Consider the following 25,850-nt stretch of genomic DNA (forward strand, 5'->3'; position numbering starts at 1 on the left):
CAGTGAATCCATCCACTCATCCACCCAATTTACAAACTCACTTTCCGCACTGCAGGGCTTTGGCCCCCCAGAGCATTTTGTGGCAACACTGAACTTGCCTCTAGCTTTATAATAATACTTGAATAATAGTGCACATGTAAGAGAGTTGTAAAGAAATTAAAAAATAACAAGTCCACCCATCCATTTTCTGCTCTGTCCAATTACAGGGTCCCAGAGAGCTTAATTTTTGACAAATTGCTAAATTATTCTTTTGTAACTAACTTTGAAGGATGGGAAATATTTGGTGTCATTTTTTTGTGTCTGCAACTACTATAACAAGGGATATTCTGACATGCTGTTGAACGTATTATTTCTGCACGAAAAGAGCATTCTTCTTTCTGATTTCAAACCTTTATGGCAAGGAATCATTTTTTGAAATTATCCTGGTAGTCATTTTATGTTCAGTTCAAAATGAATTATCTTTGGCATTATTCCTTTTCCATTATTAATGCTTTATAGCCAATTCTTCTTGTCCTGATGGGGAGATTTTCAAATTATTCCCAAGCGTAAAACCACCCTGTCTCAGGCTATTTCTATGCATTTCTCACTGCCCTTAATATGATTCATAAACATTTTCTCAAAATGATTTTTCTATTCCACTTCATGCTGTTTCTTAAATATTTATTAAAGCAACAAATCATTTTATCAGAAAAAAATGCATTTGTACAGCTCTCCAGTTTGGAATAATTTACCTGAGCCTTTCTAGCAAGATAATTAAACAGAACAGACTAACAGTTTGCTATAAAATGAAATTACAAAACTGAAATAATTGCAGATTATGTTTTGTGAGGAAAAAGGGGGCAGCAAAATAATGGTTGTAATAAATTAAATAAATGCAGAAAAAAGTAGCAAAAGATAAAAATGTCTTTTTATTGATGGTAAATATTCTGTAATGCAAAGCAAAATCTACACACCACCTGAGCGGCCACAGGCTGCTGTCGCTTTATGTCAAGGCGTTTGCTTTTTCTTTACATGTACATAAATAATCAATTCACTGTAGACTGACGAAATGCATAATTCATTCAATAAAACATTTATGTTAAAAAAATAAAAATGAGATAGGAGGTGACACCGAGGTGCTAAAGCTTCACAGCTCCAGAAGACCCAGTATGCATGCTGTCTACCACCCATATGGGGGTCTCTAGATTACCTCTCATATCCAAATGATATGTAGATCAGGCATCTAGTGAACAGCAACTATAATCAATAATTGGTATTCCGCATTGATTTATTCTTTAAAGGGGCATGTGGGCAAATATGTGATTTTAGTTAAGTGTATATATGTTATGCCTAGATTCAGCTGGCATTTAGCCGCACATAAAAGTGTGTTTACCAGAAATATTGGATGCTATATGAAGTATAAAACAAGGCCACTTTCAAATATGAACCAAACTTCAAAACAGGAAGGCCAGGCACAAACGGTTTTATATAACTAACAGCTTTCACAATACTCTCTATAGAGTAGGATATTGCAGTGAGGTTGAGATGGAGACCACCTGCTGCGTAAAGAAGACACCCTCGCACTCAGAGACCCCATTAGTCATGGGGGACTTTTTTATTTAAATGTCTGTGTTCGGCACTCTTAAAGTCAACATTCCAAGTTCTCATCCAGTAGCTCCAAGTGAGGAAGCACATCCAAAAGGAGCAGTGACTTGCTCGCGATGGATATATATTTATTATATAATTTATTGAGCTAATCTTTACGAAAAGCATTTGAATAAGTTTTGCATTTTCCTGTTGCAAAAAAAAAAAAAATTCCCATTGGGATAATAAAAGTATGCCAACCTACCCACTTAAAAGAGCAGCCATCACACACCGCTGCTTGCTGTTTATGCGCTTCTGTGTTTTAAGTGTGGACTGCAGCTCAGAACTCTCCACTAGCCTTTGGACATCTTAACCCGAACCCTAACCTGGGCTCAACAACAAAACAGACACTTGCTTATGATCCTGTTCTACCAGAGGCTCCTGTTCTAATGATGACAATGTTCCTTAACTTACGGTATGTGCTTGTACCTGTGAAGTTTAATTGCTATTATCCTCTAATGTGTGAGAATTTTGTTTTTTGACACTGTGAGTGGAGTGTATGCTCTATTTTCTGGTTGGCTACAGGCTGTGAGACCTGATTCTCGCAGAGCATGTGGCCCCTACAAAATAAACTGCATCTCTAAATTGGACTGGTGTAGAGATGGGGTTTGCTTGAAAACATGGATGGGTTTCCAGTCTGTCTCCGGGCACACTAATACACAGCACCACAGTCACTCACATTGGGCCCATTAAGAGTTATTTAATAACCTCTCTTGGGATGTGAGAGGAAAACTGGAATACCTGGTGAAACACCTACCTAAAGTGAGCAGACTGGGAATCAAACCTAGGACTGTGGAGATGTGAGCCAGCAGAGTCGACTACTGCTCTAGCACAGCTGTGCCATGTGTGGAATATGGCTGGCCGTTCATCCCGGCCAATACCCCCAAGCCACCAGGTGGAGCTCTCCCTGCAGCATGGCGGTGCCCTGAAGGCCAGCAGGGAATCCTGGACAATGGGGTTTTTATCCACAGCCCTGCTGGATACCATGGGGGCCGCTAGAGGACGCTGCAGGGAGGCCCAAGGATTATTACGTGCCCTACGCCCTGGAAGTACGTCTTAGTCACAGCGACAGGAGGAATGACGTGCTTCCGGGATGAAGAAGAAGAGAACTTTTTATCTGACCCGGAAGTGATGGAAAGTCACATGGACTGGGGGGTTGGAAACACTTCCGGGTCAGGGACTATAAAAGGACCATGGGAAATCCCAGACGGTGAGCTGAGTTGGGAGGCAGGGTGGCTTGTAAGTCGCTCTGGATAAGAGCGTCTGCTAAATGATGTAAATGTAAATGTGGCTAAGCGTCTGGGAGTGGAGGATTGAGTATTGTTTATTGATTAGTGATTTGTGTGTTATTTACGAGTATAGTGGAGTGGAAGGTGCTTGGTGCACATTATTATTATAAAATAAATAATAATTGGACTTTTACCCGGTGTCTGACATCTGGTCTGAGGGTTCAAGGGGTCGACTGTGCCTCTATCTGTTACACATGATAAAACCAAGAAATAAAGTGGTTTCATCGTATTTTTGCATATTGCTGCCTCCTTCTCATGTTTTTACAAGCTGTCATATGCATTTCCTAACCTCACAAACCTGACATGGACTCAAGAATAAAATTACCTGTCGTTGCCGAACAGAATAACAATGAATAAGAAGGGCAATGATGAAGGTTCACAAAAGTGGTAAAGAGCTCATGTGCACAATAAAACAAAAAAAACAAAATAAAACAATAAAACAAGAGTCCTACCTCCATTAGTGCAGGACCCCAATATACTGTAAATGACAGGCAGCTGGTCTGCTTTCTTCTGTTTCCCCCACTTTACTCTCACTTTCTATCTGAAGTCCACTTCCATATTCAGGGGAGAATAAAGATGGCAGCAGACCTGCCACCATGAAGGGGGCATGAAGGGGACAGCACCCCTCAGCTGAACTATCTGTCCCTCAGTTTCGATGAAAGTCTTTTTGAACACATTCACTCACCTAATTTGCCTCCTAAAACAGCTCTACTGTATCAGTGGTGAGATCACCTCAGTAACCGCTGCTCCTGACTCACACCGAACACAACACATCCACGCGGCATCAGCGCACATCTGCCCAATTCAGTTCTGTGAATCGTGTTACAACACTACCAGCAGGAAAAAAATGAAAATAACAGCAGCCTTCATTGTTTTTGAGCAAACACTGTGGCAATTTGTGAACGTTCTTGTATCAGGTATGGGATAAAGTGAACTACTGGTGACTGGTTTTTCATTTTGAGTCCGTATTGTTTGTTGAATAACTGAAGTGAGTTATGGCTATTCCTTGTACAGGTGCTGGTCATAAAATTAGAATATCATGACAAAGTTGATTTATTTCAGTAACTCCATTCAAAAAGTGAAACTTGTATATTAGATTCATTCATTACACACAGACTGATGTATTTCAAATGTTTATTTCTTTTAATGTTGATGATTATAACTGACAACTAATGAAAGTCCCAAATTCAGTATCTCGGAAAATTAGAATATTGTGAAAAGGTTCAATATTGAAGACACCTGGTGCCACACTCTAATCAGCTAATTAACTCAAAACACCTGCAAAAGCCTTTAAATGGTCTCTCAGTCGAGTTCTGTAGGCTACACAATCATGGGGAAGACTGCTGACTTGACAGTTGTCCAAAAGATGACCATTGACACCTTGCACAAGGAGGGCGAGACACAAAAGGTCATTGCTAAAGAGGCTGGCTGTTCACAGAGCTCTGTGTCCAAGCACATTAATAGAGAGGTGAAGGGAAGGACAAGATGTGGTAGAAAAAGTATACAAGCAATAGGGATAACCACACCCTGGAGAGGATTGTGAAACAAAACCCATTCAAAAATGTGGGGGAGATTCACAAAGAGTGGACTGCAGCTGGAGTCAGTGCTTCAAGAACCACCACGCACAGACGTATGCAAGACATGGGTTTCAGCTGTCGCATTCCTTGTGTCAAGCCACTCTTGAACAAGAGACAGAGTCAGAAGCGTCTCACCTGGGCTAAAACAAAAAGGACTGGACTGCTGCTTTCTGATGAAAGTAAATTTTGCATTTCCTTTGGAAATCAAGGTCCCAGAGTCTGGAGGAAGAGAGGAGAGGCACAGAATCCACGTTGCATGAGGTCCAGTGTAAAGTTTCCACAGTCAGTGATGGTTTGGGGTGCCATGTCATCTGCTGGTGTTGGTCCATTGTGTTTTCTGAGGTCCAAGGTCAACGCAGCCGTCTACGAGGACGTTTTAGAGCACTTCATGCTTCCTGCTGCTGACGAACTTTATGGAGATGCAGATTTCATTTTCCAGCAGGACCTGGCACCTGCACACAGTGCCAAAGCTACCAGTACCTGGTTTAAGGACCATGGTATCCCTGTTCTTGATTGGCCAGCAAACTCGCCTGACCTTAACCCCATAGAAAATCTATGGGGTATTGTGAAGAGGAAGATGCAATACGCCAGACCCAACAATTCAGAAGAGCTGAAGGCCACTATCAGAGCAACATGGGCTCTCATAACACCTGAGCAGTGCCACAGACTGATCGACTCCATGCCACGCCGCATTGCTGCAGTAATCCAGGCCAAAGGAGCCCCAACTAAATATTGAGTGCTGTACATGCTCATACTTTTCATGTTCATACCTTTCAGTTGGCCAACATTTCTAAAAATCCTTTTTTTGCATTGGTCATGATATTCTAATTTTATGACCAGCACCTGTATATCACACATTTTAACCTGTCAAGGAAGGTAAATGTTAAAGTAAGTCAAAAATAAAAACTATATCATGTTTAAGGGTGGCACGGTGGCGCAGTGCGTAGCCCTGCTGCCTCGCAGTTGGGAGATCTGGGGACCTGGGTTCGCTTCCCGGGTCCTCCCTGTATGGAGTTTGCATGTTCTCCCAGTGTCTGCGTGGGTTTCCTCCGGATGCTCTGGTTTCCTCCCACAGTCCAAAGACATGCAGGTTAGGTGGATTGGTGATTTTGAAATTGGCCCTAGTGTGTGCTTGGTGTGTTTGTGTGTGTCCTGCGGTGGGTTGGCACCCTGCCCAGGATTGGTTCCTGCCTTGTGCCCTGTGTTGGTTGGGATTGGCTCCAGCAGACCCCCGTGACCCTGTGTTCGGATTCAGCGGGTTGGGAAATGGATGGATGGATATCATGTTTAATTAGCCAGAACTTATTAAGTGGAGAATAATATAAGAATAAGTTAAATAAAAAAATCTATGTGATTCAATAATGTAAAATATTGTGTGTATTGGGACTACAAATAAAAGTTTCACTTTAGAAGTTGCAGTGACTCAGTTTTAACCAAACATCACCACTCTCTAGGAACTTTTTCCCAGCTCAGGCCCTGGACGGCAGTCTCACTATGGACCCCCCTTACCGAGACACACACCAGGGTGCGGTGCTTGAACCCTTCAGGCCTCCGGCATTCAGACCCGTTACCAGGGATCCTCTTTATATATAAGCCCCCTATCCCATCCAACCCACTCACTATGACTCAAAGGGCATTCTCCTCATCAGCCTGGAAACCCACCCGACGCGCCCTGGGGAGGTCATTCCTTGTCAGTGAGCACAGTCTTATTCTCAGTAATGTCGCCTAATCTGACCTGAGCCCTTGAATAGCTTCCAGTGTCGCGTCTGTGAATTCTAATCATTACAGTGTCGTCCTATTTAATCATGTTGTTAGAGAAAATGAATTCTTGACAACATGTTAGAATAAGAAATGATATTATGATTAACTAAAGCACTGCAAATTAAAGATGTAGTATTTCCACAATATTTAAATATTATGATTGAACAGTTGCTTAAAATTACCAAACCTCAAGAGAATAAAACACAGAACAAGGCATCAAAAAATGGGAGGCAGTGAAATGATCTTGACACTTGAGTTACACAGCTTTTCAGAATTAAAATTCACAGTGAAGTCTTATAATAAGGTTGCTACTACAGTTGAGGTGTTAAATAATGACGCATTTTCTATTTAGTCATAAAGATGAGTGTTTCAGAAGTCATTCTTGTATAAACTAAATGAGAACAGAATAAGATGAACTTGTATGTACATTTTTAACAATACACTCGTATAAACTTCATTCACACAGCACGGACCAGTTGTAGCCGAGCTCTGATAAGACTTCCTGACAACACAGTACATTCAGTGAGCAAGAAAAGAGAAACACTTACTGGGGCACATTAATAAATAACAGGCATGCATAGCTTTGTCTGCTTCAGCCATGTTTAATGTTAAAGAAAAGTGTCAAAAACGGATGATGTTACCTGATCAGGCCTGTTGTGATGACTGTTGGCACACTTTGACAGTTCAGCAATTTGTTTTTAAACTCATCAGCTCCTTAAGGCCAAACTGCCAAGTCAGATTTTGTAAACTCTGGGTTTACAAATATATATTTAAAAACTACGTTTTTTTTAAATGATGTGGTAGTTATGCCTTGATTCTTAAGTAAAGCAGAATGCAGATTTATTTTTAATAATTTTATTGTAAGCAAATTTGTGAATTTTACTTTTGTGAGTTTTTTAAGTATTGGCTAGTACCTTTTAAAACTCTTGGCTAGCGTCTTGCTGGAGCACATGGTAACATCAATCTACTCATCTCTCACTGAACTTCCTTAATCAGGATGTCAGGGTCAAGGGGGCCAGAGGCCAGCCCTACAGCACTGGATAAAAATGCAAAAAACAACTCCGGCCAGGGCATCAATTAATTGACCCTCTAAACTTCTGTGAAAGGTTAACTGATGTTTCTAAATTAGACCCGTGTGGGTGCGAGTACTGATAGCCAGGCAGTAATACAGGAAGAAGAGGCATAGTCAGTGTCAGAAAAGAGTCAAAACTGTAAAATCTATCACAAAGGGTCTAAGCCAACACAGTAAAAAAAAAAAAATCACAGGCAAGAATCAAAACCAAAAAGAAGCTAAGCACAGAGGATCTCAAAATCAAGCATCAGAAAGGGTTTTCAGAATCCATAAACTCGGATAGATAAATTAACTCATGGGTGACCCTTTAAACCCATCACATTTTTAGCACAGGTCCCAATCTCTGTGGGCACAACTCTAACAACTCGGGGTCTGCCCTAATGTTGGAAGGACAGAGAAGACGACTCTGGGAGGAAACCGCAGAAGCACTACCACCCCCTTAGTATGAACAATAGTCGGGTAGAGAGGGTGGGCACCCACATTACAGAGAACCTGACCTGGTCCAAGTACTTCAACACCCTGGTGAAGAAGGCACGGCAACATCTGTACCACCTTGGGCACCTCTGGGATTTCAGACTGCCCTCTCAGATTTCTATACATCCACCATCAAAAGTATTCTGATGGAAAGTAACAGCGCTGGTTTGGGAACATCTAGCAGAAGAAGCACAAGGCTCTGCAGAGAGTGCAGCAATCCACTGAACGCATCACAGGATGTGCACTCAATAACCTCCAAAGATGTCAGCCATCCCAACAAAGGCTGCTTTTCTGTACTGCGGTCAGGTGAACGTTACTTATGGCTGCCTAAAGATGTTCAGTGAGACTGAGGAGGAGCTTCTGTTCACAGTCCATCAGCAAGTGTCTAGAATTACATGATGTTCTATTCTTAACTCGCTCACATTAAGTTATTTAAGGTAAGACAACTATTCATTTATTATTATTTATGACACATAATTCAATTAATGATTTTTGAACTTATAAAGTGATGTATTGCTATTGTCCCTTTATGTTTGTCTCAAGGCACAGTCATAGGAGATTGAGCCGCTAAGCATTTCACTGCACAGTGTACCGTATGTATGATCTGTAGGTGACAAATAGATTTGTTTTGATTGGTAAATAATCAAAATGGCAGCAAAAACAGCATGCAATAATTAATAACGACAAAAGTACATTCTAAATAAACAGCTAATGTAAGATTAAAAATCTAGGGCATAAGGAACCCTCAAAATGAATGTTTAACCTTATAAACTAAAGCAAATAAACAATAGAAAATGAATAATGAACCCATTTATAACAGTGTGTAAGTCAGAGGGCTCTGTATGTTACGATTCACTGTTTCTTATTCATTTTTCCTGGACGAAATTTTTCTCTGTGAACACTGCTTTTTTGGTTGCAGTTTTGTTTTCCACTTTGATAAAGACCTACAGTTTTATTTTTTTGTTATGCTTTTTATGTCTTGTTGATGGGGTGTCACCATTTTGAGGATTAGCTGCCATTATGTAGCAACCCAAACAAAATGCAGCCTTGGAAGACCCTAAACTTGAGCCAACATCACGCATCCTTCGTTGTCCAAGTCTGTGCATATTCTATATAATAAAATATTTGCTAGTGCTGTGTTTAAAGCTCTCAGTTATGGATATTGTGAGTTTTCTTTTTTTTTGGTTTTGGCGTCAGCACACAACCAGAACCTGCCTCTCTCCTGAATCTCAATTCATCTTTAGATACATTTGGCTCACTTCTCCCTGACAGTTTTTGTCCCGTGGCAGTACACTTTGATGGGCTGGCATCCTCTGCAGGGTTCATTCTAATTTTGCACCCAGTGTGGCAGGGAAGGACTTTGGCTCACCGCCACCCTAAACTGGAATAAGTCGACCTGAGATTTTTTTTAATGTACTGACAATTGGAAATTGTACAATTATCCAATTTAATTTACTGGAATAGCAGAATTAAACTTCACTCAGACAACGTAATTCTTCATAAATATGACATTCAGTGCAAAGCTACAGTATCAGTTTAAAGTGTAACTGGTTCAGAATGTTGCCGGCGCTCTTCGCCATGCATCACTTGGCATTTTGCACTCCTGAACAATACAGTAGCTTGCTACATACAGCAAGTTGTGTCAATAGCAGTAATCGCACTGGAGAAAGCAGCCACCTGGAAAGAATTCCACCATAATATCCGTAATGCTTTCGCCGTTAAGGGGATGTTAATACACTTTGTAGCAGAGCAGGCAGTAATCTGAAAAGATCTACTGAGCGCAGGCTGTGAATTGCAAAGCAACTGCAACCAGGGCGATTTAAAAAGAGCAGCCTGCTAAAAAACGCAATCAGCACAACAACTTCCCTAATCCTGGGACAGAAAGAAAACACAAATGGTTGTCAATCAGATGTTAATTCACTAAAGACAGCCAAGATAGCATCTGTGTTCTTTTGGTATCTGCAGATAAATTCCTTGTCAGACCGATCAAGAGAGCTGGCGTCAAAAATCAGTTTAATTTTCTTCTCTTCGTTTTCACTCTCTGAGCCGATTCCTTTTTTGTTAACACTCGGTGGATTTGAAATCGCCTTGAATGCCTTCACTTTAAATCTGTTTACTAACCTCTAGCAAGCAAAATAAAATAGTTCACATTACTTTACATAAAATATTCATTTTAATGAAAGGAGAAAGTGATACTACAAGGATGTATCTATTGAAAATATTACAAATGGTGAACACTTGGCACAGTAAACTGAAGCTCCAAGATTTACATGCAACTTAACAAGAAATGACTAAAATCAAAACACTGGATTTGCTCTTCAGCTGACATTGATGGCAGAAATAAAATCATTTTAAGGTACTTGCCTTTGGTGGTTTGAAAGGGTAGTCAGGAGAAAATGCAATGTCTAAAAAGAAGACACCTCCTTCATACACGGAGCCAGGGGGGCCCAAGATTGTTGACCTCCATTCATAGATGTTATCTCCTTTAGGTCCAGCACTGGAAAAGCAGAACAAAAGTCACATAAAAATGTGTACAGACAGTCAAGGGAGAGAAAACCAGCAGCAATGCTTAATATGCTTAATACAACTGGACTGTGGAATAGAAAAATACGACGGCATGCCAGTCATCCTTAATTGTGACAACAGGCCCGACTTGCTTTAACACTTCTTTAATCTTTTGAAACAAGCTGTGCTTTTCTGCCTTTCTCAGCCAAACTCTACAAAGGCAAAATGAACTAATTAAGCCTCAGCACCTCAATGATTATAATCTGGAAGGGATCAATAACTGATGGACGTACATCTGCCTTATCAACAAGTTGATCTCACCGGCTTCACTTACTCCTAGTAGCACTTGCTATGTTAGTCTCCTCGGTTATTTTTGTTCATTCAGAAATCAAGACAGTGTGAAAAGCAGAGCCTCTGGCTTTCTTGCTGTTGGCAGAGGAACAATGTCTCATTACCTGTTTATACACTGATGGGGGAAAAGAAAAAAAAGAAAACACAAACGCTACAGCCAAATGATATGGAGGAGGCGCAGCGCAGTTACTTGATACCAGAGCCGAGTTCTTTCACTGAGCAGCTGTTCAGTCATCTGTGCAGTGCGTTGGCCGGCAGTTTACATTACCGCGTCCTGCGCTATAAGCTTATAACACACTCGCACCTTAGGGCACCTTAGGGCTGGCAGCCTGCTGGGCATGTTCAGTTGATTCTATGAGTGTGAAGCAGGACAGAACTGCTAATCTTATTCGGCAACAAAAAACACCTATTCATGACTGAGTAGTACCAATTAAGAGCACTGTAATCAATTGAAGGCAGGACGATCAATTCAAATTAGTCAGCACAAAATACAATATTAAAAGATAGACCCAAGAATCTGTTTCCATTAAAACAGATTTCAAATATTCACAATACAAAAGTCATTTTTAAAACAAAATGTCTGCTGAACTCAAATAGCTCCCTATCCCTCAACATCATTTTATGAGGGGTGACAAGAGGCCCGGGACCGGAAGGTCGTGTTCTCTAAACTGCCTTTAACGCCCCCCTTGCACCTCCTTGATTTTCCAGCTCAATTTCAAGTATCAGAATTGGCACCTCATTCAATGGAAGCTTAAAAAAAACGAGAAGGAAATGAACGCAGTTTTTAATTACTTGATTTTACCATCAAGATAGGCGCTCAGCGCTGACTATCAATTACTCAATGAAAATTACTGAAAGAATCATTAGCATTCCTAGGGAGGATTTATTAAATAAAACCACGGTCAGCGTGTGCATTGGACACATAGTTGTTGTTCAGCTGCTTGCTTAACTGTATCATTTGCAGATTACCGTGAATCTGAAGCAAATTACATAAAATTATGGAGCAAACTGGGTCACTTCGCAGTCCACAGCTGAAATTAGCGGTAAACTTCAGAGGCTAAATGCAATAAGAGTACTCAACTGTAAATGAAGCATGAAATTCGAAGAGCTGATATTTACTCAACGCAGAAATAAACCGCTCTTTAAGAAGTTGCAGGTAACTTTCACCAGAGCCATGAAGCTTGAGGATATATGAAGAACTGACTCAAGCATTCGGCATCCTGGCTTTGAATCCTTCAATTGTTCGGTGTCTGTGTGAAGTCTGCATGGTTTCCCTTTGCCTGTGTTGGCTCTCCTCCTGTACGTTAGCTTTTCATCCACATCACCAAAGACGTACGTTAGGTTATGTGGCGATTCCAGATTGGGTCTGTGTGAGGGTGACCGAATGGGCCTTGGTGCCAGACTGGCGCCCTGTTTCCTGTCTTATTTGCACAGTGTCCCAGTTAAACTTATGTCCACTTGAATTGGTATGGCCATAGATTAGAGACCACTTTGTGAATACGAAGAGGGCCAGAGAGCTGTCTGAATCGAGGCTATCAAATGAGAATGCCATCAACAGACACTTGCACTTGAAGTCAGAATATGCAGGCTTAAAAAGAAGAACACTCAAATAATAACACACATTTTATGACCAACACCCTCTGAACCCCACCTTATTAATCCATACACCCTTAAAACCCCCCATTTGCTATACATGGCCTTTGATTCCTGTATTTCTAATCATTTTCCTCTGATAATGACAACTGGCAGGTTGTTGAATAAAAAACTATTTTAAGATATATATATATATATAGATATATATACATATATATATTGTGATAGTTTGAGGTCTCTGTGACCCCTTGAACCCTCAGACTCGACTCCAGACACCAGGTAAAAGTCCAATAATTACATTTATTTGGACAATACAGTGCACAAAGCACCCTCCTCTCCACAATACTCAATAATAATAATAACAATAATCCTCCACACTCCCAGACACTTTGCCACCCTTCCTCCCAGCTCAGCTCGACATCTGGGATTTCCCATAGTCCTTTTATAGTCCTGATCCGGAAGTGTTTCGTCCTCTCTGTCCACGTGACTAGGAACACTTCCGGGTCATATAAAAAACTCTTCTTCACCCCGGAGGCACGTCGTTTCTTCCTGTCATGTGATCATGACGCACCTCCGGGTTATAGGGCACATAAGAGTCCGACCACCTCCCTACAGTGACTCCTGGAGGCCCCCATGGTATCCAGCAGGGCTGTGCATATAAACTACAGAGTCCATGATGCCCTGCTGGAATTCGGGGCACGTTCATGCTGTCGGGAGAGCTCCTCCTGGCGGCCTGGGGGTGAGGGCCGGAGTAGAAAGCCGGCAATCCTTCACAATATATATATATATATATATATATATATATATATATATATAAATAATCGTTACGTATGGCATCCCAGCTGAATACAAAAGGGACCTTTACCTGACTGGGAGGCCACTACAATGGAAGGACTGGGAGAGTCCTTGGATTTGGTTAACTTTCTCCCCCAGTATGCTACATGGCAGCATCCCTGGACTGCGGTGCCCATTTGGATATCCAAAGGGAATGCTGGGAATTGGGAGTTCTGGTGTGCAGCCCTGTTGGGGTTCCACCGGGGGGCACTATAGGGAGCTCAATCCCTACTTCATAGGATTTCCATCTGACCTGAAAGTAATTCCAACAAACTTTGTCCTAGAACCGGAAGTACTCCCGCGTCTTAGGTAAAATGTGTCACTATTACTCACCCTGGTGAATAGGAATGGGGTGTGGAGGACGGACAAAACTTGTCTGGAAGGAGTGCAGGAAGAAGAAAAGGCATGAAAAGAAGAGAATTGTGTTGTATGGTATTGTGCTTGTGCAACTGGTGAAGATAAAACCTTGCATTTGAACCTGGGACTTGTGTCTGTGTGGTTGCAACTGGGGTTTGGGGCTCTGTGGCACAGATACAGGTCACTATATTATATATATATACTAGCTGATTACCCAGTGGCTTCGCTCACTTAGTGCAAGGGAAAAAAATAAAATGCAGTATTTATAAAATCCGTCGAATTCGATTCGGTTCAGCATGTTGTTCAGGTGTTTGTGAGGCCCTCAATTGTGATTGTCGTATACATTGATCAGCGAGCCTTCTCTCTCGATCTGCTTCTGTCTCACTTTCTCTGTGTAACCCGACTCTTTTTGTCGATGTTGACGGTTCCCCAATAAATTGTTTTTTTGGTGGCATTGTGGGTATCTGAAATTTAAAAAAGTGTATTATAATATGTTCTGTGGTCATATTTAATTTCTGTTTCAAACACGAAAAGAATTTTATATGATTTTATATATATACTGTATATATATTTATACTGTATGTAAATATTTACATATATAAGTATGTCTGTAGGACAAGGTGAGAAAATATAAAGAAGCTAAATAACTATATAAAAGACAATATGCGAAATTAAGAAAACTCATAAATTATTGTCCTCAGTACAAGTGTTGGACCAACCAAAACAGTCGGTTATCGTCCAACCCGCCATATCCTAACACAGGGACATGGTGGTCTGCTGGAGCCAATCCCAGCCAACACAGGGCGCAAGGCAGGAACAAATCCCGGGCAGGGCGCCAGCCCAATGCAGGGCCAACCAAAACAAATTACGTAAAATACATATAACTCAAAAGAAATGAAAAATAATTGCCAACATTTATTCTAATTAGAACAAGCAAGGATAGGAAGCCTGCTAGAAAAGGAAAAATTGTCCAACAACTGTCCTTAGGACAACAATTTATGCGTTTTCATTTTTTCGCATGTTGTCTTTTATATGATTAGTGAAGTTCTTTATATTTTCTCACACTGTGCTACAGACATTTTCTGATATATATATATATATATATATATATATATATATATATATATATATATATATATATATATATATATATATATTGTGGCTGGGACGCCTGGAAGAACTGGGAGAGAGACAATACCTCCCCTGGACCACGAGAGGGCAATCACCCTAGTCTGCATTGGCGCCACGGGATCAGAGCTTAGAAGCTTAACCCTGGGGCCCTTGGCCACTTCCAGGGGGTGCCCAGCAGATTATGGAGTTCTGGATTGCAGCACTTCTGCCACACCAGGAAGTGCTGCCGGAAGATCATCACGAAGCACCTGGAGCACATCTGGGGTATTATAAAAGGGGCCGCCTCACTCCATTAGTCGAGCCGGAGTCGGGTGGAAGAGGACGGAGCTTGTGTGTGGAGGAGTGAAGGCAGCAGAACAATAGAAGAAGGAGAAAGAAGGGACTGAGTGTTTGTCTGATTTGAACATTGTGAGGTGCTGTGTATAGAAAAGAAATATTAAACGCGTGTGTTTTGGACATTTGGTGTCTGTCTGTCTGTGTTAGGGGGCTGAACTTCCACTATATATATATATATATATATATATATATATATATATATATATATATATATATATATATATATATATATATATATATGGAAGCGAAGGTCTGTGATACAGTTTGCATATTAGCAGCTGGAGATCCACAAAGGGAGAAAATGGATCACGTATCATAAAGTAGTTTTTATTCTTGAGCTTTCAGCCCCTACCAAGAGCCTTCATCACAGGATAATGCTTAGACTTACAAGAATCAAAGGCAATATATAGCACAATTCATTGGGGGTACAGGACGTAACATTTTATTTTTTATGAACATGTTCTTAAGTTTGCATATGCTGGGTTTATGTCCAAATGTCTGTTAATGGCGTTTTTGTCTGATAGCCAAGATTCAGCCAGTTCTCTGGCACTTTTAGTACTGGCCTTAAATCTTACTTGTACTTTGTTAAACGTATGTCCTGTTGATTTTGTATCCGTATAAATCTATGATCGAGAGTCCTTCCTTCTAACGGCGTTGCGATGTTCTCTCTCTATATATATATATCTATATATATACACACACACACACACATATATTTTGTGTGTTATATGTTAACTAAATCATGCTTTGCTGTGCTTTTTTCTGATCAGTTTATGTTATGTTTTGATGATTTAACATAATGCATTTTTTAAGACCTAGAAACACTATATTTGAAAAGTGTTAAGGTTTTATGAATATATTTTAAGTAATTTTCTCTTTGTTTTTTGTGTTTCTTCTGAATGTTTTCACTAAGAGAGTCATCTTTTCTGTTTTTAACATCATAACTATTAACCTGGAATGCACATGTTTCTATTTGCATTTGGATTTAATCTAAACTTCAAATCACATATTATTAACTGCAGTGCCTATAAAAAGCAGTCACCCCTTTCAAAATGTTCATATGTTATTGTGTTACCATGTTGAGTCACAGTGGATTTAGTTTGAATTTTTTGACAATGATGAACAGAAAAATGTGCAAAGCTGATGGAGAGAAGCCTGTGCACACAGATGCAAGGCTGTCATGGCTGCCAAATGTGCATCTACTAAATACGTACTTCAAGAGGGCGATTCAATTAGTATGCGGTTGATATTTGTAATTAAATGAGACCTCTTTGCATGAATTAGTTTTTACTTTGACATTAAAGAGACTGTTTTCTGTTGATCAAGTCAAATAAACCAAATGAATCCACTAGGATTTCATTCTTTATAATAATAAAATGTGAAAACTTCCAAGAGGTGAATACATTTTATAGATTTTATTTAAGGAACATTGCTCATTATAACACCTCAGGATACTGAAATATTCATTCATGCTTAGGAAAGACACAAATTGACTACAGTTAGTTCAGAAGGCAGCAGCAGAATCTTAAGCAGTAAAAGAAAGTCTGAGAACATCTCAGTGACATTGGTTACCTGCGTCCTTTAGAACTGATTTTAAAATACTATTAATGGCATATAAAGCTCTCCTTGTGTTTTGGAGTGCCCATCCGCTTATATTCCTAGATCTTCCAATCGTTTTCTGCTTATTATTCCAAAAGCTAAGCATAAAGGAAGTGCCGAGGCAGTCTTTTGCTGTTATGCACTGAAAATGACAGGCTAACATAATGTGGGATATTTTATAAGACTCCTGAAACCCCACTTTTTCAATAAGACTTTTTCAGTTGCTTTTTTGCATAAGTTCTAATAGGTTTTGGCATGCATTGCAATAGCATGTACTTTATAGATTTGCAGACGTTAGTAAACCGTTTTCTCCGTTTTCTTTTCTGATCTTCTGCGATGGCGTGTAGCGCCACTGTCACCTAATCAAAGTACTCTGCAGCTGCCTGTGATTTTGGAAGTAAAGTGGACACTTCAACTTGTAATGAGGCCCACTGTTTCTATTCTTTTAGGACAGCACGCCTAAACAGTAATGAACTACGTTAATTCGTTTGAGCTTGACAGAATCCCCAGTGGGGCTGCGTGGTCACTTTGACCTGCAGGTTTATTTTCGCCAGCAGGAGTTTTTCTTTTCCTGTCGTCTCTGATCATCTAACGATATCATGAGACTCATCATTTTAATTATAAGAGACTTAAAAAATGAGTTTACCAATTTAGTCCATACTTAAGGACTCTACCATTTTCTATGGCTTACTTGTTTATCTATAGTATGTAACTTTGCATTTAGTTTGTATGTTTTTCTTTATTTTTCTTTGCCATCTTTTTTAACTTTCTGTAAATAAAGCACTCTGAACTACAAGTTTTGTAGATGAATGTGCTATAGATAAAGTTGTTGTTCATTTTCAAATACCTGCTTGGTTTGAATAATGGAGACATTGCTAATCGCTGGCCGTGACCGTTGAGATTCTTCCCTGAATGGAAAATTGTGTTTTTTGAACTAAGCCTATTTTTTGCTTAGAATATGAAAGAGGTTATTGGGATAGATTTGATCATATTTTCACTGTGACACCCCGTACTCACCACATACCTCACAGTGGTCTAACTAGGGGGCAGTTCTTTACTAAAAACAGGTGATAGCAATAAATATCAAAGTTTCAAAAAAGTTGGAAGAAAGTGCAAAAGTCACACAGACATGTCCATCAAATTATTGTTTACATTGTATGAATTAATATGAAGAAAAAAAAAATTCCAGAATCACCCGCTCTTTTCCCTTCAACATTCTTCAGGCTACTCAAAGGGCCTCCAAGCTCCTTCTAAATCAAAAAACAAACATATCAACACTCCTACTCCTTTTCTCCCTTTTATCAGAAGAAACAAAAAAAATCAACATCCTGGCTCACCACATTATCGCCTCTTCTGCACGCTCTAGGGGATAATCAAGAATAAGTGTAGCCCCTTATTGAGGCTGCTCAGTAGTACTGGGGGGCACCCTACACTAGCAAAAAACCAAATGCAAAGACAACCCCAACGTCCCTTCCTGTTTTATACGCCCTCATAGTCCTTTCCTCTAGTCCAAACAAACACCTCTCAGAGCCCCTTCTGATTACCAAGCGCCCCTTCACACTGTAATCTGAAAGGAAGCCTTTAAACCCGCGACCCGCATGTGTGCGCACACAGGCACAGACAATCCAAGTCAAATTTGTCTCTGTTAATTAATCACTTTGAGTAAAGAGAGAAGCCCTATATAAATGTAAAGAATTATTATTATTAGTAGTATTAAAAGCATGTCTATATTGGGTGCCTTGTAGTTCTCTCTTGAAAACAGCTTTAAAGAGGATGACATTTTAACGCACTGCAGGGACTTGGGTTCAACACCAGCAAAACCAAGGAGCTGGTGGTGGATTTTAGGAGGCCCAGGCCCCTCATGGACCCCGTGATCATCAGAGGCGACTGTGTGCAGAGGGTGCAGACCTATAAATACCTGGGAGTGCAGCTGGATGATAAATTAGACTGGACTGCCAATACTGATGCTCTGTGTAAGAAAGGACAGAGCTGACTATACTTCCTTAGAAGGCTGACATCCTTCATCATCTGCAATAAGATGCTGCAGATGTTCTATCAGACGGTTGTGGCGAGCGCCCTCTTCTACGCGGTGGTGTGCTGGGGAGGCAGCATTAAGAAGGGGGATGCCTCACACCTGGACAAACTGGTGATAAAGGCAGGATCTATTGTAGGCACGGAGCTGGACAGTTTGACATTTGCGGTGGAGTGACGGACGCTGAGCAGGCTCCTGTCAATCATGGCGAATCCACTGTATCCACTGAACAGTATCATCTCCAGACAGAGGAGCAGCTTCAGCGACAGACTGTTGTCACTGTCCTGCTCCACTGACAGACTGAGGAGATCGTTCCTCCCCCAAACTATGCGACTCTTCAGTTCCACCCTGGGGGGGGGTAAACATTAACATTATTCAAAGTTATTGTCTGTTTTTACCTGCATTTTTATTACTCTTTAATATTGTTTTTTTGTATCAGTATGCTGCTGCTAGAGTATGTGAATTTCCCCTTGGGATTAATAAAGTATCTATCTATCCATCCATCCATCCATCCATCCATCCATCCATCCATCCTCGGCCTACAGTTCATGGCCAGTGTCCACACAAGCACTTGCTCCCGGTGCACTGGCTTCCTCTCCCATCCTAAAGACATGAATTTGAAGTTACCTGTGCTAGAGTGAGTAAGTGGTAATGATTGTGCGAGGGCCACATATCATTTTCGACTGCTGTAAAATATGAGATGTCACCCCAAAGGCCATATTGTTCATTTACAGCAGTGGCTTTTGATCTTCATTTTTTAAATCATGTTTACTCTTCACATTACAGTGATGAAATTAAAAATTGAAACTGAAGTACTAAAAGAAAGTCTGTATGATTGAAAATTGCACCCCAGTGGATTCTCCACAATTCGCTGTTGATCACTGAGACAAGCTGTGCAGTTGTGCTGCCTCGTATCTCTGGCTAGCATAATTAAGGAGAAAACGAAAAGCGTTTGCCAGAGTCAATACATGTGGCGTGGAAACACGCTTGGCTGGATGTCAAATATTATGAAATCTGCACAAAAATTCAAGTCCTGTTTATACATAGGGAAGAGCGCCACAGTGGTCCATTGGATTGCTACCTCACGCTACCACAGCCATTGGTTCAAATCTCAGTGCAGGCACTGTTTGCATGCAATTTGCATGTTCTCCTTGCATCTGAATGTCCATTCACTAAGAACCATGGATCAAGGATCTGCAAGATAAATTTACTGGTAACTGTAAATGGGCCTGTCCCATGGGAAAGTGCCCTGTAACAGACTCAGTCATTCAGGGTGGGCTTCTGATGCTGCCAGCTTCTCATTACCATGCCTAAGTACAACCATCTTAAAAATAAAATACGATTTATCAATAAGTTTGCTTGGGGAGCTCAGAAGACCCTGGAGAAGGACTGCCACTGCTCTGGATTGAGAAGATCCAGTTGATTTGGCTTGGGTTGTCTCTTGCAGCAGATGTACCAGGCGTGGTCTACCAAAAAAACAACCCAGGAGCGGACTCAACACGTGCTAGAAGGATTACATCTCTTTTCCCAGGAGCTCTAGGAGACTGTCACAGGGAAGACAGCGTCCAGATCAGTAGGTGGCCACCATTGGCTCGAAAAGCATAACGAGACAGAAAGTGCAGTGGAGTGAAATGAGCAGAGTTCTACATAAGAATAAACAGCACATTTCAGCTTTATGATGACATTTCATTCTCTTGTGAAATTCAAAGGGGAAAACTTTAATAGCAAAGGTTGTATTCTACACATTTAAAATTGTGTTGGCAGATATTTGTGTACACAAACAGAACATCACATTACATTCTAAAACCAGCTTAAAGCGTTTCAGGGTCTTGAGGACATGTAGCCTTTCCTGCAAACACCTGCCAAAGAGCAGGGACAAAACCAACACAAAGTGCTTATCTACTGATGGGCATCGCAACATCACTTTCTTACAATAGAGAATTAGAAACCTAAGCAATCTGCATGCATTTGGGATGTGGGATGAAATCAGAACATTAAACAAATGTGTAAAAGAACAGGCCATTTTGACCAGCAAAGCTCACCAGTCCTATCCACTCAATTCTTCTAAAATAACATCAGGTCGAGTTTTGAAAGTCTCTAAAGTCCTCTAAAGTCTACCGCACTACTTAGTAGCTTATTCCAAGTGTCTGTGGTTCTCTGTGTGAAGAAAAACTTCCTAATGTTTACGTGAAATTGTGCAAAACACGTTTTCAACTGTGATAGATAGATAGATAGATAGATAGATAGATAGATAGATAGATAGATAGATAGATAGATAGATAGATAGATAGATAGATAGATAGATAGATAGATAGATAGATAGATAGATAGATAGATAGATACTTTATTAATCCCAATGGGAAATTCACATTCTTCAGCAGCAGCATACTGATACAATAAATAATATTAAATTAAAGAATGATAATAATGCAGGTGAAAACCAGACAATAACTATGTATAATGTTAAATGTTAACGTTTACCCCCCTGGATGGAATTAAAGAGTCGCATAGTTTGGGGGAGGAACGATCTCCTCAATCTGTCAGTGGAGCAGGACAGTGACAGCAGTCTGTTGCTGAAGCTGCTCTTCTGTCTGGAGATGATACTATTTAGTGGATGCAGTGGATTCTCCATAATTGATAGGAGCCTGCTGAGCGCCCTTCGCTCTGCCATAGATGTTAAACTGTCCAGCTCCATGCCAACAATAGAGCCTGCCTTCCTCACCAGTTTGTCCAGGCGTGAGGCGTCTTTCCTCTTAATGCTGCCACCCCAGCACACCACTGCGTAGAATAGGGCGCTCGCCACAACTGTCTGATAGAACATCTGCAGCATCTTATTGCAGATGTTGAAGGACGCCAGCCTTCTAAGGTAGTATAGCCGGCTCTGTCCTTTCTTGCACAGCGCATCAGTATTGGCATTCCAGTCTAATTTATCATCCAGCTGCACTCCCAAATATTTATAGGTCTGCACCATCTGCACACAGTCACCTTTGATGATCACTGGGTCTATGAGGGGTCTGGGCCTCATAAAATCCACCACCAGCTCTTTGGTTTTGCTGGTGTTCAGGTGTAGGTGGTTTGAGTCGCACCATTTAACAAAGTCATTGATTAGGTCCCTATACTCCTCCTCCAGCCCATTCCTGATGCAGCCCACGATAGCAGTGTCATCAGCGAACTTTTGCACATGGCAGGACTCCGAGTTGTATTGGAAGTCCGATGTATATAGGCTGAACAGGACCGGAGAAAGTACAGTCCCCTGTGGCGCTCCTGTGTTGCTGACCACAATGTCAGACGTGCAGTTCCCAAGACGCACATACTGAGGTCTGTGTCCTTGTGTTCTTGTTGATCTCATTATAAAGTAAGAGCCTGGATCCACTCTATGAATTCCTTTCAAAATTTTAAAAACTTTTAAAGAATATTCCACCCAAATGTCATATATTTTGTCAGATACTACTTGTCCTCACAGGTGGCGCAGTGGTAGTGCTGCTGCTTTGCAGTAAGGAGACTGTGGAAGATTGTGGGTTTGCTTCCCGGCTCCTCCCTGTGTGGATAGCGCTTTGAGTACTGAGAAAAGCGCTATATAAATGTAATGAATTATTATTATCTCATGTAGGTTGTAGTAGAGGCTGAAAAAAATGTTTAATCCCATGTTTTTGTGGAGAAATTAAATATTGAGTATTCAAACTCACTGATCTCGATTGGGGATCAGCACCAAATGAAGTGAAAAAAAAATCAATGAAAAAAGAATAAAAAATCTCACGTAACTCATGTCACATAATCCACAGTTCCAGCATCCATTTGTATGATTGAAATATACAAAATGTGTGTATTTTTTGCTAAAATATTATTAAGGATTACTTCCTGAAATCTTTGCATTAAATGTCAACAACGAAGAGGTCATTCCCACAGTGCTGTGCGTTAGAATTGAAGATCTGCTTCTCCCCCTCGATCATTGGTTAGGAAACCTACCATTCATTCAAACACACAGCATTATGGGAATGACGTCTTTCTTGTTGACATTTAATGCAAAGCTTATAGGAAGTAACTGTGAATAATAATTTAGCAAAAAATACACACATTTTGCATGCTTTGACCATACCAATGGCTATCGGACATGTGCATTATGTGACACCAGTTTTGCCCCCATGGACAGCTTTTCAGATCGTTTGGCACTGTCCAGTATTTTATACCCCTATTGATGCCACTGAGTTTGGATATTCAATTTTTAATTTCTCCAAACTACATGCAGAAGTAACATTTAAAAAAATTTATAATGTTTGGGTGGAGTATTCCTTTAATTATGCCACCTCTTAATCTGTTTGCATAAAATCTGGAATCCCACCATGACAGGGAGAATCTGCAAATTGAATACAGACAGCCAGCAATCACTGCATTCAAATCTAAAACGCTGGATCGACGAGACATCAGCGCTACCTGCTGCACAGTCCTGCCGCCCAGGTGTCATTAAGTCATCTCACAATTTCTTAGGGGTTTCCTTTTTTTTCGCTGTTATAATGCAACTGAAATTCCTCTTATGCTTGTTCAGCGCTCTTTAAAGCCTCAGCCTTTATTTATGTGAAAACATAGCCGTATATAATAATCTTGGTTTACATACTACAAATGAAATTTAGCTTTTCAAACACAATAAAAGAATAATATCTTTGGGCAATTTATTTAAATATTTCTAGTGATATTTCTCTGCAAATGAAAGCCGTTACAAAAGGGCACAAAATTATTTGCAGCTGAACAAAGTCATTGAGCCTGTAAATGAAAATCCAGTCAGTATTGAAGGTCACTCTGAATCAGCTTGATAACATCCCTTAGAATTTTAAATTGCCCACTTCTCAGTTTATATTAACCTTTGAATAATAATGTGCATGGAAGACAGTTGTTGTGATGCTAAATAAAAGAGTCAAGTAATTAATTAATTACACTACATTTCTAAATCATATGCCTTGCAATTCCATTCTGCTGGCAAAGGCTCTGGTGTATAAAATATGGTGGCAAGAGTCTTAATCATGAGGAAAGATCAACAAGGCTCAACACAATTTACTCCAAAATTAAAATAAGGTAAAAAATAAAATGTACAATCTCTGGGGTGTCAAACTCAAGGCCCGTGGCCCTGATCCTGCCCTTGGATCTTTTTAAAGCAACCAGCTTAATCAATTCTCAAAACACATTACTTATGGCCCACGATGACCGATAGATTTCTCAAAGGCTCCTTTCAGTGCGTGTTTCATTTATAGATTGTGGCCTTATAGAATTTACATTTACACTTAGCATTAAAATGCAACTCCAGTGGCGGCTCACATTTATTTGCACAGCACGGCACATTGAGTCTACTGGCCTGTGTTTAAAATGGAAACTGGTGACTTATAACCCAACAAGAAAAAGTGAATAGAAGGTGACACGCCACACTGCCATTTAGCGTGATGCGACAGATGTGACAAGCTCATTAAGGGTACGGAAGCTCAACTTCACATTCCTCTGACGTTTTAAAGCCGCACAGGTGTCAGGGCTGGCCCCCCTTCCACGGCGTACCTGACTGCTGCCACTGCCCCACAGGACTCTATCGTCCTTTCTGCTGACTTGGTTGTTGTATGCAGATAGGAAACATATCTGCATTTCCACTCATTAGCAACTCCGAATGTGGTCTGTAAGCTCCATCACAAGGACATCTGCACCTGCCATCCAATCATGGCGCATGTTAATGCAGGAGTAAACGAAGGTGCTTTGCTTTAGCTACAAATTCTCACTTGTGCCCACTCTCACCAGACTTTATGCACTGATGTCATTTTTCCACACTTTCTGTCCCATGCTTGCTGGCACCTTCTGAACTCACTTTTTCCAATTTGGGGTCTAAAAGCAGCCAGAGTCTACCCTGAGAGAACTGGGAATAAGGAGGGAGTGAACAACCGATGAGATGTCAGTCTGCCACAGGGCACGCACCCCAATTCAGAATCACCTGTTTTAAGGAACGTGGGAAGAAAACCGGACTACTCATAAAAAAAACAAAAAAACAAAAACAAAACACCCAGAGGTGTAAAATCAGCGCAGACCGCAACTGGAACAGGGTCAAAGTTTGATTTGGTGCTCTTGGACAACAGAATTAAACATCATGCCACCCTTGAGCAGACATGCTGAAAATATTTGTTTATAAAATAACGGCACATTAACTGCAGGTTTACTGTAGGCGTAAGTTAACATCTGAAATTTCAGTTGTCCTCTAGTACTTAATTTGTGCTTTTGGAGAAGGATGGCTCCTCCTAGGATCATAACCATTATGTTGTGGAGGAGACCTTAGGGATCTTTGGAGCTTCATTATCAGAAGCCTTGTAGTTCTGGCACGCAACTATCCAAAAATAACTCAAGAGATTTAGGGACAGAGGGACCCGCACTTGGAGCTGCCATATGGACTCATAACCCACAAGGCATTGGCAGAGGTCACTCACAGTGTCAATCTGATGAATACATCTTGAAGGACTAGGCCTAAGCAAATTAAACTCACTCTTGGAACCTGGACTATTAAATTAGTAAAAGGGCAAGGAGCAGGAATTTGAGAAGGAAAGTTGAAAAGAACCAAGTAAATGTAGCTGGATTCTGCAGTATGCACAGCAGTGACATTTTTATTAAACATCTTGATGTGGTGTGATCTCTTTCCTCTAAAGTTACACAATGGGAGACATCCTGAGGCCAGGGGGATAATCAAACTCTCAAAAGAGCGCTGGTTTCTGTGAAGGATGCCAAAATGCACCTCTAAGCTCTATGGAGGAAAACTTGACTGTTGTTTGAACTTAATGTGTGTCACAATTATTCCAAGTATTTGGCTCATTTTGATAATGCGAGAGACCCCTGGAGCATTACTGGGAGGTGTAGCGTGTCTGAGCTCAGTTACATTGCTAAATTGTGACTGGCTTTACTGTGCTGATTATGAATTGTCCGTACCAAATAAAATGCAAAAACAGATGGTAAAGAATATCTTGTAGCTGAGCATTTTGGACCAACAAATTAACAATCAACTTTATAGTTGTACCTTCTGATGTATGGCTAGGTGTTTTGCTTGGCGGCGACTTAGTCCTGACTGGACTGTGGACTGGACAGATCTGGGACACCCAATGACTTGGAGAAGAAGAGCTCTCACCTCTGAAAGACATACTGGAGATGGCTGCAAAGAGCCGGACCCTACTGTGCTTTACTGTGCTAGTTTCTCTCATTACAAAACAATTCCTCTTATTCCACAGTGCGTTATTCTCTATCTATAATATCCAGTCCCTTCTAAGGTCTTTAAAGTAGCCATAAATACTGCATTTACAATCAAT

The 25,850-nt window shown here is 40.7% G+C and overlaps 1 protein-coding gene across 1 annotated transcript in view; it reads right to left on the reverse strand.

Moving 5' to 3' along the window:
* Nucleotides 1-25,850, reverse strand: part of ube2e2 (ubiquitin-conjugating enzyme E2E 2) — a 470,591-nt gene that overhangs the window by 63,759 nt on the left and 380,982 nt on the right. Inside the window, exon 4 of the mRNA XM_028818175.2 lies at nt 10,161-10,293. Within this exon, the coding sequence (XP_028674008.1) occupies nt 10,161-10,293 (133 nt within the window). The remainder of the gene's footprint in view (nt 1-10,160; nt 10,294-25,850) is intronic.

This window comes from Erpetoichthys calabaricus, chromosome 13 (assembly GCF_900747795.2).
Source record: "Erpetoichthys calabaricus chromosome 13, fErpCal1.3, whole genome shotgun sequence".
NCBI classification, from domain to species: Eukaryota; Metazoa; Chordata; class Cladistia; order Polypteriformes; family Polypteridae; genus Erpetoichthys; species Erpetoichthys calabaricus.